This window comes from Felis catus, chromosome B4 (assembly GCF_018350175.1).
Source record: "Felis catus isolate Fca126 chromosome B4, F.catus_Fca126_mat1.0, whole genome shotgun sequence".
In the NCBI taxonomy this organism is placed as follows: domain Eukaryota; kingdom Metazoa; phylum Chordata; class Mammalia; order Carnivora; family Felidae; genus Felis; species Felis catus.
In genome coordinates, this window is record NC_058374.1 from 123434881 (window position 1) to 123449340 (window position 14460).

A 14460-nucleotide genomic window follows, 5' to 3' on the forward strand; every position below is an offset into this window, starting at 1 on the left:
AAAAGGCCCTTAGAAAACATCCCTAAACCACAGCTCGAGTTGGCAAATGAAGCCGTTTACCTGCGAGAGCCAAACAGAGAGGGGTCCTCACAGTCCCTGCAGGCGCGGTGCGAAGTGGCACGCCGTGTACCCCATCCCCATTGTGAGGCACAAATTCTTTGTGACACCGGGAGACACCGCAGAACAGAAATACTATTAGAAATGCTTCAAAAGGAACATTTTTGGCGGCGATAGAGACTTTTGACATTATTTATTAGGTTCAAAACTGCTCCACAAAAGCCGAACAATGGTTCTGTGGAAACCAGTACATCTGAGGCCCTTTCTGTTGTTCTGGGCAGGCATTGATTCGAAAATGGGCAGCACTCGCGGACAATTCCCTCGCAGCGGTCAGTGTAAGGGAGCATTCACCCTCGGCCTAGGAGGGGCCTGTGAACAAGCCGTATGGAAACGCTGGGGTGGGCGGGGGGGGGGGGTGGGAGGAGAAGAGCAAACCTTGATTAACCTCTTGGAGGGAAGGTGGGTGGGAGCACCGGCGGGCCGAGGAACGGGCGCCCCTGCCAGATTGCCGTGGAGGGAGGCGTCTGCCTTGGGTCCCCTTTTCTCCCCCCCTCCCCCCCCCCCCATGAGGATGCTTGGGGAGCATCTCCGGTGCCATGGCAACCGCGCCCCCCCACCCCGGACTTCCGGACGCGCCCCAGGGCCGGCTTTGGAGAGGTGGGTCAGCCAGAGCGACGACTGCGTCTGCCACCCTGTCCTCCAGCTTGGGCTCTGGGGGACTCTGGGAGACCCCCGAAGAGGCCGACGGGGCCTGGCTTCTCCTGCAGAGGCCTGTGGCGCTGGGAGGCCTCGCAGGGGAACCTGGAAGGCAGACAGGGAGGAGTGGCACTGAAATGGGTGGAATTCACCCGCCCCGCCGGGACTTGCAGGTCTCCGCTGATGACTGGATGTTTGAGAAATCAACATTTGCAATGTGCTGAGAGCGAGTGAGAGAGCGAGAGCGAGAGCGAGAGAGCGAGAGAGCAAGAGAGAGATCCCTGGCATTACCTTCCATGGTTCCCCACATTGCTTTAAGAAAACAAAATGCGATCTATTCCTTTCCTGCTGTTTGAAAGCACCCCCTCCAGGGGCGCAGGGTGGCTTAGTTGGTTGAGCATCAGACGTTGGCTAAGGTCAGGATCTCAAGGGTCTTGGGTCTGAGCCCTGCCTGGAGCCTGGTGTCTCAGAGCCTGAAGCCGGCTTCAGTTTGTGTCTCCCAGTCTCTATGCCCCTCCCTTGCTCCAGCTCAGTGCCTCTAATCTCTCTCAAAAATAAACATTAATTTTTTTTTAAAAGCACCCCCTCCAAGAAATAGTTTTTACAAGATCCTCATAAACCTTTGTAGTTCAAGGAAAACTGTTCAAAACTGCTAAAGAGAGGGGAAACAGAAGAATCCATGACTAAAATAGAGCCTCCAATTCGGAATCAGGGAAAAGCTTTTGCATGGAAAACTAAGTGGCCTCAGAGAACATACACAACAAGTGGATCCACAGGCCATGTAGACTCCCAACTAGTAATTGAAACATCCAAAAGGCAATACTCCCTACGTTTTATTAGAAGTTTCACACCATGGGGCTCCTGGGTGACTCAGTCGGTTAAGTGTCCGACTTCGGCTCAGGTCATGATCTCGCGGGGCTCAGGTCAAGATCTTGTGGTTCGTGACTTCCAGCCCCACGTAGGGCTCTGTGCTGACCGCTCAGAGCCTGGAGCCTGCTTCAGATTCTGTGTCTCCCTCTCTCTCTGCCCCTCCCCTGCTCATTCTCTCTCCAAAATAAATAAAAACATTTAAAAATTAAAAAAAAAGAAGTTTCAAACCAGCTGAAAATTAAAACAATCCAGGAATTCGCTGATCCAGGTCTATACAACACCTACATACACACTAATATTAATAATAAATTCAGTGATTTTCTTTGCCCAACCAAATACTTTTTATGTAAAAGATGAGATATGTTTACAATACAGCCAATACTGAAAAAGAATATATACATATTCCATCTGATTTCCATGTATATCTATTTTTTCCTATGTAGGGTTTTTCCCCTGAGAAATTCTGCCCATTTTCCTAATAGCCTAATTCTTCAATAGTACAGTGAGACAAGTTATGTGTTTTAAACCACTTCCCACAAGTTTTTAGAGGACACTGAATAGCGTGTAGATGTACAGAGTATTTGGAACCACCTACGGGATCATTCACATTTCAAAAAATATGCATGAGATTAAAGTGCACAGTACCTTCCTTACAGTGGGTGTCCAAGAGCCAGTCCATCTCTCGGCAATTCAATTAGTTCATCGCATACTGTGCCCGGTATGTATTGGGCACCTCCCACTATACACTCAACATACCTAAGCCAAACACTGAAAAACTTCTAGTGAATTGGATTTTTCAGTGTGAGAATTATTTCCTGGAAATAATTCTATATCTCCATTTCTCTATCTCCAGGTAAGTAAAAGCTTTTAGAATGCCGGACATACCACTTTCCGAAAACTAGATGCTTAATAACCATTTGCAGATTTGGACTTGCAGCCTTGGCAGATGACTAATTCGTTGCCTTCAAAAATCAGTGCAAGGGAATTCCACAGAAGAACGTGGATGTGGCTCTGGAACTTTGCGCAATAGAATATAACCTAGACAGGTCAAGACACATCAAGGCTCGGTCATAAGCAAAGAATAGGAACTCCTTCCCTGAATGCAATGCGGTAATGATGCATTTTGTAACAAACTGTCTTACAGAGAAGTGTGGTGTCATAGAAGAAACAAGCCTTTGGTGTCAGACCATCATAGATCCAAATCCTGGCACATCACTTGCCCTAAGCCTCTTTGTCCTTACCTGAACCATAAGGGTTGTATTACCTACTTCAAAAGGTCACTAATAGGATTAAATTTGTTCATTCATTTGTTCATTCACTAATACTCGTCTGTTATATGCCTGCCAGTATTCTAAACATTAGAGATACAGAAAAGAATAAAGCAGGAAACATCCCTGCACTTACAGAACTTACATCCTAGCTATGGGGAGAGGGGGTGGGGATGGGGAAGTGGACTACTTAATAAGCAAATGAAGAAATGTGTAAGTATCAGCTGGTAATAAAGCCAAAGCAGAGAAATAATGCGGGAAAGGGGGTTAAGAAATGTCACATGTAGGTGACAGCTTCAATAAACACTTGAAGGAAGTGAAAAAGCAAACTTGTTAAGTATCCAAGAGAAGAACATGCTAAAATTAAAGCATCTAGGACGTAGTAAGTGCTCAATCCCCAAGAGCCATTATTGTCATATTCAAAATCAATAGAGGTATACTCTGACCTGGAGTCGAAATGGAGGGCTTGAATCCTGACTCCAGCCCTAAAGTTACAGAATCTCCACGGGCCTCAGATTCTGCATCCAAAGCACGGGAAAATAGCAGTTCCTATCTCAGAGGCTGGCCATATGGATCAAAATTGGAGACGTATGTTCAGAGTTTAGCACATTGCCTTACACGTAATAAGAGAAAAACATGTTACCCAACCAGTATCCTCAGCATCCCATGCTCAAGCCCAGCTTCCCAGAAATGAAGAAATCTTTGAATCAGCATCTTTGGTAGAAGGTCTACCAGTGCCTCCTTTACCACTTTGAGCCCAAGCAGTACATTCTCCTCTAGTTCAAAGAAAGTTCTTCTTTGTACTGAGTCAAAATCTGTTTCTTTCTTCCATTGGTCAATTCCAGTAAACTATAAACATTTGAAGCGAAATATACCAAAAAGATTTTCAAAAAAAAAAAGGCTATGTAAGACTACTATAATCCTTCTACATGACAGTTCTAGAGTGTCTAGAATATACATTGTTTCCTCACATTTTCTCACCTCCTATCTGAACAACAGCCCCATAAATGCCACCACCACCATCACCACCACCATTCAGTCCCTGCTGTGTTCAGTGAACTTCATTTAGAGCAATCCTCTAATTACATCTCTTCAAGGCAGTAATTGTCATTAGTTAACAGATGAAAATACTGGGCTCAAAGAACACTTATAGGACTTGATCATGGCTACAGAACTGAGATGGGACAAAGCAGTTTGGAGCCCACGTCTCCAAGGTTTCGAAGCTCGTTCCTTCTGGTCTGTTTCCTTACTTTTAATCATTACTCCCATGAGAATTTTTGACAGGATAATATACATTATCCTGTGCTATGAATTCACAGTTTCATTATCTGTAAAATGGGGATAATAACAATACCTGCCTAAAGGTGTTATATGAGGCTTTCATAAAATAATGTGAAATGCTCAGCACAGTATACAGCATACGGTGAGAGCTTGTTAAATGGGGGATGAAGCAATCGTGATAGTAAGAATTGTCATTGTCATTATCACTATCATTATCATTATCATTATCAGGTGCAACACCTGAATCATCACATTACTTGTCATCAAATCACACTTGTTCTCTCCTCCAATATGATACCCGGCAACAAGAAGACTTCCATTCAAGACTGACTGATACAGTTCTTATAGAACCTTCTAGAATAAGACCTGCCATTGGGTCAGTAGCTTTGCTGTTTGTATGAAGTTAAAAACAAAATGTGACCAATTGAAAAAAAAAAAAAAAGGAATTAAGAGCCACAAGGTGATCCTTACCAAGTGGGGCATAATCGCCCCTGGAATCGAAGGAAGCTGATTCTGAATCCTCACGTGTCTATTCCTGTGGTTCCTGCAGCCTCTAGATGCACAGGCATGACTGTGACTGGGTCTAATAGGCTTTTTTGTCATGGACTTTTCCAAAAGTGGACAACTCCAGGCCGCATTGGGTGCTCCTCTGGCTCTCTTTTTCATTTCTTGTCTGACAGCAAAGATCAGTCGGGTCTCGTCCCATTCACTGGATGGTGTTTGGGAGAAACTGGCCTCTCCATGGCTTTCCTCTTCAGAAAAAGCTGTACTTACAGCAGGAGCAGGAGACCTGGGTATACTGTACTGTTGAGCACAAAGTAGTCTTCTACATGCCCCTGGAGTCTGAACCTTTCCTGGAAACACTGCAAAAAACAAACACATTCATTTAAAAGAATGGACTTCAGTATTACCTACTAAATTAATGATGGGAAGGATGAAATTAAGCAATATTTGATTTTGTCTTTTTGTTTGCTATTTCTATACTGAACAAAAAAGAAATGACAGAGAAGCCAAGGACCAGGGTACCAAAGTGGAAAAAGTGGAGGAGGGAAAAGATACAGCAAATGACGCAAAAGGCTGAACATGCTTTTGCTGTAAGCACCATGTGAAGACCTGGACAAGACGAATCAGTCCTCATAAGAACCATGTCTCACAGATGCTATTATTACTCCATTTTACAGGTTAGAAAACTAGTTTGAGGCTAATGGGTTGAACTGTGTCTCCCAAGAAGGTATATTGAAGCCCCAACCCTCTGCACCTGTGAATGTGACCTTATTTGGAAATAGAGTCTTTGCAGATGCAATCAAGTTGAGGCTGTTAGGGCGAGGCCTCAACCCAATATGACCAGTGTCCTTATCAGACACAGGCACACAGGAAGAACACCACGTCATGACGGAGGCAGAGACTGGAACACGGTATCTCCAAGCCAAAGCACGTCAAGGGTTACGGCAACCACCCACAGCTAAGAGAAAGGCATGGAGTGAATTGTCCCTCAGAAGGTGCCAGTCTTGCTGACACCTGGATTTCTGACTTCTGGCTGCCAGAACTGTGAGAAAGCAATTTTAAGCCATCCAGTTTGTAGTTATTTCTTACATCAGGCCTAGGAAACTTGGGGATCCACAATAGTTCCAATTTACCCACGTTGCCCCTGAAGAGTTATTAATAGTCTGGGGGGAAAAATAAGGTGTTCAGATTTGGGGAGTAGAAGGTAGAAAAGAGGAAAAGCCAGGAGGTGTGGGATGGGAAAGGGAAGCGAGTCTACTTCCACGAGTTCTTCTGTGTGGCAGAAATGGTGCCAGGGCACACAAGTTTTTTACCAGATTCCTATTCCCTGTTCTCAAGGTGTTTGTCAAGTGGCGAAGAGGGCGCTGGCTGTGTTAGGTACCAGGAAGCCCTCCTCTTAAACCACAGCCTTGTCTGCAGAAGGAGGAATCAAAGCAAATGTCCCTGCAAGGGGACTTACAGATAACAGAAAGGGGAGAAAGGGCCAAGGAGGGGGTACCCTGGAAGTACATGCCATCCTTCCACAGGGGCCGGCCACTTCTCAGACCTTGTTTTATGTGGCCGTGAGGGCATGTGAGCCCAGTCTAGATGGATTGTTCTGGATTTTCAGGAGAAGCAGAAGTATATTTTTTATTTATGTAAAAACTTCTGATTTTTAAGTGTTGGTAACTCACTCGAGTTTTTTAAAAAACACAGCGTGGGCTCCACAAAACACATCTGCTCTCTGAATCACCACAGGCCATCAATTTGCATCTTTGGCCTATGGCCAGCCCTGTAAAAGTCACAGTATCATTTGCTTCTGTTCACACCATCTTCATTTCAGAATATGGTTTTATAAGTATTCAGCTAGGCACCATGGGAATGCGTATGCAAGCTTTGTGCATACGCAGATTGAGGGTTCTAGACGTTTTGTCTACCTCCAACACTTTAGGAAGATTGAGCTTTTATTTTCATTTTAATCGATTGCCTCATTTCATTTTGAAGTCCAGAATTTGAAATGGTGCACAAATCCGTCAGGCTTTCCCAAATGCAAAGAACCATCTAGAATATTTCAAAACAGTAGCTCCGGGACTCTCGATCCCAAAGGAAAACCTACAAAGCTAGAACCAGTGGCATTTGATCTGCCCTTGTTCTGTTGTTCAACCATCAAGAACAGGAGGGAAGTCTCAAAGGCTCTCTACACACCTTCACATCCTAAAAGCTATGAGTGGAAAGAGATTTTATAGATTATCTAAAGTTCAACCCCACCACCCTCATCAACCACCTCTGCTTAAATACCTCTAGGAGCCTGAATCTCACTATCTCTGCATCAGGGATTTCATCTTATTAGAAGGGCAAATAAGTAACACTGTATTTGCTGTATGATAAGCATACACACACACACACACACACACACACACACATATATATACATGGTTATATATAATACTACATATGAGGAATAATATTAAAGCCACCTTGGATGATGTTGGGACAGGTGGTGACTATGCTTATTTAATTGAATAACCAATATTTACTGAGCTCCTGTCATGTACCAGATACTAATCCAGTGACAAAAGTTTACTCAGGCCAACAGAATTGATCATTTTGAGACTAAATTGACCAGCTGATATATAGCAAAATGGATTTCAGCACAGAAACCCAGAGCCTCTCAGGTTTATGGACACCAGAGCAAATTTCAAGTTTCCTCTATGACACAACTACCAGGTTGCCTGAATCACATAGAACAACCAGTTGTTTTAGCATTAAACAACTGGAGACTGTGGAAAATGGAAGGCCGTTCTGCAAACTCCAGTGGTTTCCAGTCTTTAAAAAAAAAAGTTTTCAAATTTATCTACCAAGATAGTGACAGAACTCGAGCCAAAATCCACTGTTCATGATTTAAAGTCCAGGGCTCTTTGTTAGGTTACACATCTCTTGAATCTAATGCAGTATTTCCCAATCCTGACTGCACATTAGCCAATGTTGGGCATGCTTTAAAAAATATAGATACGTGGTCCCAGGACCCCAGGACCTGTGGCTTCGTAAACCCCGCAGGTATTATATTAAGCAATCAGGGAAACATTTGTCTAATTCACTCATCAGAAATTTCAGGTACTGTTATAAATATTATTCAGTCCAAACAATCATGAACGTGCCAAAGCGTGAAGTCAAAATGTCTCTCTCCGCTCTCTCTGTGGACAAGTCTTCATTTCAGAAACCAACGTTCTGTATCACTTTGCAACTTGCATATTCCTTTATATGTTATGTTTTCCCATCAGTAATCCCACCTGAGCCTGACAATAACCCTCCTGCTTCCTCATTTTCCTGAGGAGGAAACTGAGGTCAGAGAGTAAACACCTTGTCCACGTCACTAGCCAAACATCAGAGAAGCTAGGGTTGGGGACTCAGGTCTTAGATTTTGAGGGGATTTTTGTTTTTCTACTACCCAATCAGTGTCAGCATTGCCAGAGCAAACTGTCATGAAGTGGGTTTGGCGAAGGAAGGAATATAAATGCCCACCATAACAGCTAGCAAGCTGTGGCACTTGACCATGGACTTGGCACTGCCCTGGGACCCATGCCTTGGCCCATAGTAAATGCTATCGGCAGTGCTTCTAATGTACAGAGGAAGAAAGGGCATCTGCCTGTGGCCCAATGACTGGAATCAGCTTCCATGAAAGCCCGCATTCTAGCCGCTCTCCCAGGCTGCCCCTCCAACTTTTCCTATACTTGGGGTCTTTGTTTTCTGGAGTGGTTTGTTTAAAAAAAAAATTCTTCCCAATATCCCAGTTTTACAAGTTCTTTTCATGTGTAGGCGACTCTGCCTGTCATCTCGCAGCTCAGGTCTTCCATCCATTGCTAATTTCATTTGAAGTAATATCGTGGCAGACAGGAGATTTCAAGGTACAATAAAATAAGCCTCAGAGCTGAATGTATTTCACAGAAGCAATTTATCTTTCTCTCAGGCAGCAAAGTAGTTCATGATAAGTCATGACAGATTCTGATTTATTCATTTTATCCATTTTCTGTTCATTAGAAAATGACAAATATGGTGGGGCGCCCAGGTGGCTCAGTCGGTTGAGCATCCGACTTCGCCCCAGGTCACGATCTCGAGGCTAGTGAGTACGAGCCCCGCGTTGGGCTCTGTGCTGACAGCTCGGAGCCTGGAGCCTGCTTCAGATTCTATGTCTCCCTCTCTCTCTGCCGCTTCCCCACTCACACTCTGTCTGTCTCTCTCTCAAAAATAAATAAACATAAAAGAGTTAAAAAAGAAAAGAAAAGAAAATGACAAATATGGTAACTCCCGCATGTTCAGCCCCTCTAGATGCCAACAAGGAAGGTGCTGCCCCACTTTGTGCCCATGCCCGGCAGCTATCCCTCAGCATATGACTTCTTCGTGTCTATATCCTCCCCCTCAGTCTCTTCACTTTCTTGGGCTCCTCACTGGCGTGTTCATGTTATGGGAAAACTAGAGGCAGCTGTCCTGGAAGGATTACTGAAACCCAGGGACCATTAATTCCCCAAGGTTCATTTTGCCCTTAACTGTTGGCACCAATTGGGGCTAAAGTTAATTGATGTCATCTCCTATGTATCTAAAATCAAACACAACCCTTAAACAGGTCTTTAATTAATGCTGAGAACTCCAGCGATACACTCTTTAAAAGGATTTTTGACCACATCGTGAACTTTAATGGAATCTGCCACCTTACACTCAGCATGTCTTCTAGCTGTGGACTGAGTCATTTTTAAGCCAATGGGGTTGAGCCCACGGTAGGAGTCTGTGAAGCATCAAGCCTTGAGCAGTGGTAGAGCTCAGAGGCCAAGTGTACAAGTTCTGTGCCCAGACTCCTTGGGTCAAAGAAATCTCTGTGTTACCAGGCCAAGCTGCCCCACTGCCCTCTGTCCTCATTTCCACACTCATAAAATAGCAGTAATGAGAACACCTACCATATGGGGTTCAGATGCAGAGTAGGTTAATAAGCAGCTCAGAGCAGCGCCTGCCACACAGGATGTACCCAGCAAGCCTTAGCTCTTATTATTATTGTTGTTATTGACAATGTCCCTTCATCTCTCCTTCTATAGCTCCTGAAGGGCCTGTTTCAGCAATAAGGACTTGAAGGATAAAACAATATCTTTTTCATCCATCCAGAGTTTGCCTCATTTTATTTGTTCAAAAATATTTATTGAATGCCTTCTCTGTGTCTTGCCCTGTGCTTGATCCTGGGAACACAACAGAATAAGACAAACGTGGCCCCTGACCTCATGGAGTTTGCAAGCTCCTGGGGAAGATGCCAAAAATAGGTCACAACTAAGCAATTACAAATTGTAGTGAGTGAAGGCATAGAAAATACAAGGGGCTGACAGAGAGAAACATGGGTGGGGACTCACGAAGGCAACATTCACTCTGACACTGACCCGAAGGTTGAAAAGGACTTAGTTGTTCAGGAGTGGGGAAAAGAGCATTTCAGCCTGACAAGGACTGAGTTGTGTTCCAAACACTGCCAGCCCCAGTGGCTCAATGGAAGTCAGCGGGAGCGAAGGAGCAGGCGAGGTCTGGAGGCTGCACAATGTACGATGGAGAGCTACTAACGGTGTCACATAGATGAGCCATGACAGCCGCACTCACCTTTGGAAAGATCTCTAAGGGAAGGTGGGCAGGAGGGGGGAAGGTGGGCAGGAGGGAGCAAGAGTGGAAGCCAGTCAGAAGGCAGCTGACAGTCAGCCAAAGGTTGCAGGGATGGCAACTTGGACGCGAATGGTAGTTTATATAGCAGTTCAGAGCTAGCCAGTTGGTGTTAGGTCTGTCTCATCTGTAAAATGGGGATGATGATCATAAAAATGGGGGAAAATACAAGAAATGGACTTCCAGTTTCAGCTCCAACATGGAAACAGCTTGGAAATTGACATTCTGATCCCTGCAACAGGAAAGAGCTAAACAAAATAAAAATCAACAACTTCACTTGAACCCAGAGAACTGAGTTTGCAGGATAAACTGGCACCCCACCTGGAGACACAGGTGAACCCAGAGAATCAAACCAAGATCAACGCACCTAGAGTAGAAGCCTCTGAAGCCATAAGTGGTAGGATCATTTAAATGGCAATTTTGATGAAGCTGGAGGCTAAGCGTAGAGCAGCTTGAGAGCGAGAAGCTCCTGAGGGCTACAGTTTTATGGGGTCTCTAGACTTCAGTAGGTTTTGCCTAAGAAGAATCCTGTCTCCCCACCCCAGTTTCTCAAGCTGAGGATCTGAGAAAGATTCCTTCACAATTCTGACACAGGAAAAGGGAAGAAAAGTCACTGCAAATTATGCCCAGAGCAGTCTCCATAAGAAAGGCATACCAGAGCCTTATCCCAGCCAAGGGAAGGGCATTTGTCCCACCATAGCCCCATTTGGCCATCTTGCCTCACATAAGGGGGAGAAAAGAAAAGCCAAGAAATACTTGGGAAGGTCACAACCCAAAAACACAGACCCACTAAAAGACTGAGATTTAATCGTAAAATCATAAAATACATCTCCCCACCTACACCTTATCATTGCACCACTAGGTCTCCAGTGCAATAATAATGTATTACAGCTGGAAAAGCTGAAGATGAAGACTCTCTCTGAGGAAGAATAGTGAGGGAAAGCCCAAGTCCAGAGGGGAGACAGAAGCAAGAACACTGGAGAAGTATGGAGCCTCTGGCATCTACAGCTACAACAAACATTAAACGTGGCCCACCCCCCAGCCAGATTAACATAAACACCCCCCACCACCACAAAGATCAGTTTATCTCAGTTCCTATTTCCTCATCTAAGATCTGTTTATCTCAGTTCCTATTTCCTCATCTATCAAGATTGGCTTTCAATAAAAAATCATAAGGCATGCCCAAAGGCAAGAACAGAAAACGCAGTTGAAGAGACAAAGCAAGCATAAGAACCAGACTCAGCTATGACACAGCTGTCGGAATTATCAGAGAAGGAATTTAGAATAACTGCAATGCATAGGTGATGGGCTCTAATAGAGAAAGCAGACAACAAGAAAGAGCACATGAGTAAGCACCCAGCAAGCCTGTTTCTCTCAGAGAGACAGAAACGCTAATAAAGGATCAAAAAGAAATGCTACTTGATTTCACTTAACTGTGGAATCCAACAAAGTTCAACACACCGAAGCAGAGAGCAGAATACTGGTTACCAGGGACAGAGAAGTGGGGGAAACGAGGAGATGTTAATCCAAGGGTACAAAGTTGCAGTTATATAGGATGAACACATGTAGAGATCTAGTGTGCAGCTTGGTAAGTATAGCTAACAATACTGGAACACTGGAAATTTGCCAAGGGGGTAGATTTCGGGTGCTGTCATTGCACACCAAAAAAAAAAAGGTAACTATGTAAGGAGATGGCATGTTAGTTTTAAAGCAGTAATCACTTCACTGTGTGTGCGTGTGTGTGTGTGTGTGCACGCATCAAATCATATCAAATCATCATGTTGTACACTATAAATATATACAATTTTTATTAAAAAATGAAAAAAAAAACCAAAAATGCAACAAAAAAAGAAATGCTGAAAATACAAAACACTGTAACAGAAATAAGGAATGTACTTAATGGGCTCATCAGTACAGTGAACATGGCCACGGAAAGAGTCAGTGAGCATGAAGAGAGGTCAGTGAGAACTTCTGAATGAAAATTCAGAGAGAAAGGAATGGGGGAAAAAATTAAAAATTTATTTTTTTTAAAAAAGAACAGAACATACAGGAAGTAGGGGACAATTTTATAGGATATAACATACATATCCTATTTGGAATACCATAAGGAGAAAAAAAAGACAGTGAGACCGAAGAAATATTTAAAGTAATGGCTGGGAACTTTCCAAACTTAATGACAGACACCAAACCATAGATCCAGGCTGCCCAAAGAATATTAAGCAAGATAAATGCCAAAAAAGAAAAAAAAATTACATCTAACTATGTCATGTTCAAACTGTAGAAAACCAAACACAAAGAGAAGATCTTGAAAGAACAGGGGGTGGGGGAGGCAGGGAGCACCTTTTAGAAGAATAATGATGAGAATCAAAGTGGATTTCTCATCAGAAACTATGAGCAGGAAGAGAGTATAATGAAACATTAACAAAATATTGGAGGACACACACACACACACACACACACACACAAACACACACACACCAACCTAGAGTTATATATCCAGCAAAATTATACTTCAACACTTAAGGAGAAATAACTTTCTCAAATAATAATTTAAAAGTGGAGAAAATTTATTGTCTGCAGACTTGCCTTACAAGAAATGCTAAAATCAGTTCTCATTGAGAAGGAAAACAATAGAGGTCATGAACTCAGATCTACATAAAGAAAGGAAGAACTCAGAGAAGAATAAATATCTTAAATTTTTTTATTTTAATTGATCTAAAAGGTAACTGCTTCTAAAAGAAGCTTACTCCCCATTTCATTCCAAGATGGCCTCCCAACTTCCATCATGTCTCCTTTCCCTGTTTGATTTTTATTCAGTATAACAATAGTTTATATATCTAATTGTTTTCAAGTTTATGCCAATCTTCCTGGCTAGAATGTAAGCTTTATGAGGGCAAGTACCATCTCTGAATCGTTTTCCACAGTATCTCAAACACTAGGCAGATAGTGCACACTCAGAAACCTCTCCTAGAAAAAACAAATGAGTGAATGAATTGCTCACCCCTCCAATGGATGCTCTTTAGCGTTATAGCATTACCCTTCTCCACGTGCACATCACCCTCCATCCTCCCCTTCAGTAGACCTGTATGAGGGTAACCACTTCCCTTTTCTTTCCTCGGGGAAAGAAAGAGCACATAAGTAAGTACCCAGCAAGCCTGTTTCTCTCAGAGAGACAGTTCACCACAGTCACCAGCTCTAGAGCCTTGTCCCCAATCAAAAGGGCAAACAAGTTTCATCTCAAACACCAGAAGCCCAGTCAGTTTTTAAAGGGAGTTCCAGGTCTGTGCCTTGGTTCATGGGGAAGTTGCTGATACCCACCATGGATGTGGGACAATGAAGTGGCTACTGGAGGAGCAGGCACCTGTCACAGCTCAGGTACTCTGCTGAGTGTGCAGGTGCCTGTCCCTGCATTCTGGAGGAGGGATGGTCCTTGTCCTGGTATCACTCTAGTGAAAGGACACAGAGTCCACCTTCCACCTCTCACCACACATCAGAAAGTGACTGAAGGGCATTCAAAAGTAACTCACCGTCCTCCCATGACACCACCTCTTTTCCCATGATACTTCAGGCTTACTCGGTTTTTAAGTACACAGAATCACAGAAACTTTTCAACCTAGGGACATAGAAGTGGAGTGGAACGTTTTGTCTTTAAACGTCTAAGTTAGACTACAGATCCTTTCAAACATGGAGTGTAATTTGAGAGTCAATGCACTTAGTTGCTGGTGGATTCATTGAATGAATGTTTCCAGACCCTGGTTTCCTCATCTATAGATGAATTAAAATGATCTATAAATTATCTTCGAGCCCTCCAGTCCTATGAGTCTCTGAACTACACTAAAAAAGCTCTTCCTTATTTTTAGAACACTGTGTTACCATATGCAATTGCTATTTTGTAGGACAAAAATGGCCAAATGTAGGCAATTTCATATTTTACCACTCAATATGCCCACAAGAGTATATATGACATATACACATAGTTTAAAGAAAACAAATAGCCACAGACCAACCCAATTTCATTATATAAATATCCACTATTTATTCATCCATTTTCACATTGATGGGTGTTTGGGTGAAATCCAGTTTTGTTTTGTTTTCCAATATTACAAACAAGGCTGCCGTG

At 43.3% G+C, this 14460-nt stretch overlaps 1 protein-coding gene across 1 annotated transcript in view; it reads right to left on the reverse strand.

Moving 5' to 3' along the window:
* Positions 1 to 235: 235 nt before the first annotated feature.
* The window catches only part of CB4H12orf42 (chromosome B4 C12orf42 homolog), an 80674-nt gene continuing 66449 nt past the window's right edge, over positions 236 to 14460 (reverse strand). Inside the window, 4 exon segments of the mRNA XM_045033175.1 lie at positions 236 to 609; positions 611 to 858; positions 3873 to 3933; positions 4644 to 5035. Of these exon segments, the coding sequence (XP_044889110.1) occupies positions 388 to 609; positions 611 to 858; positions 3873 to 3933; positions 4644 to 5035 (923 nt within the window). The 3' untranslated portion in view covers positions 236 to 387.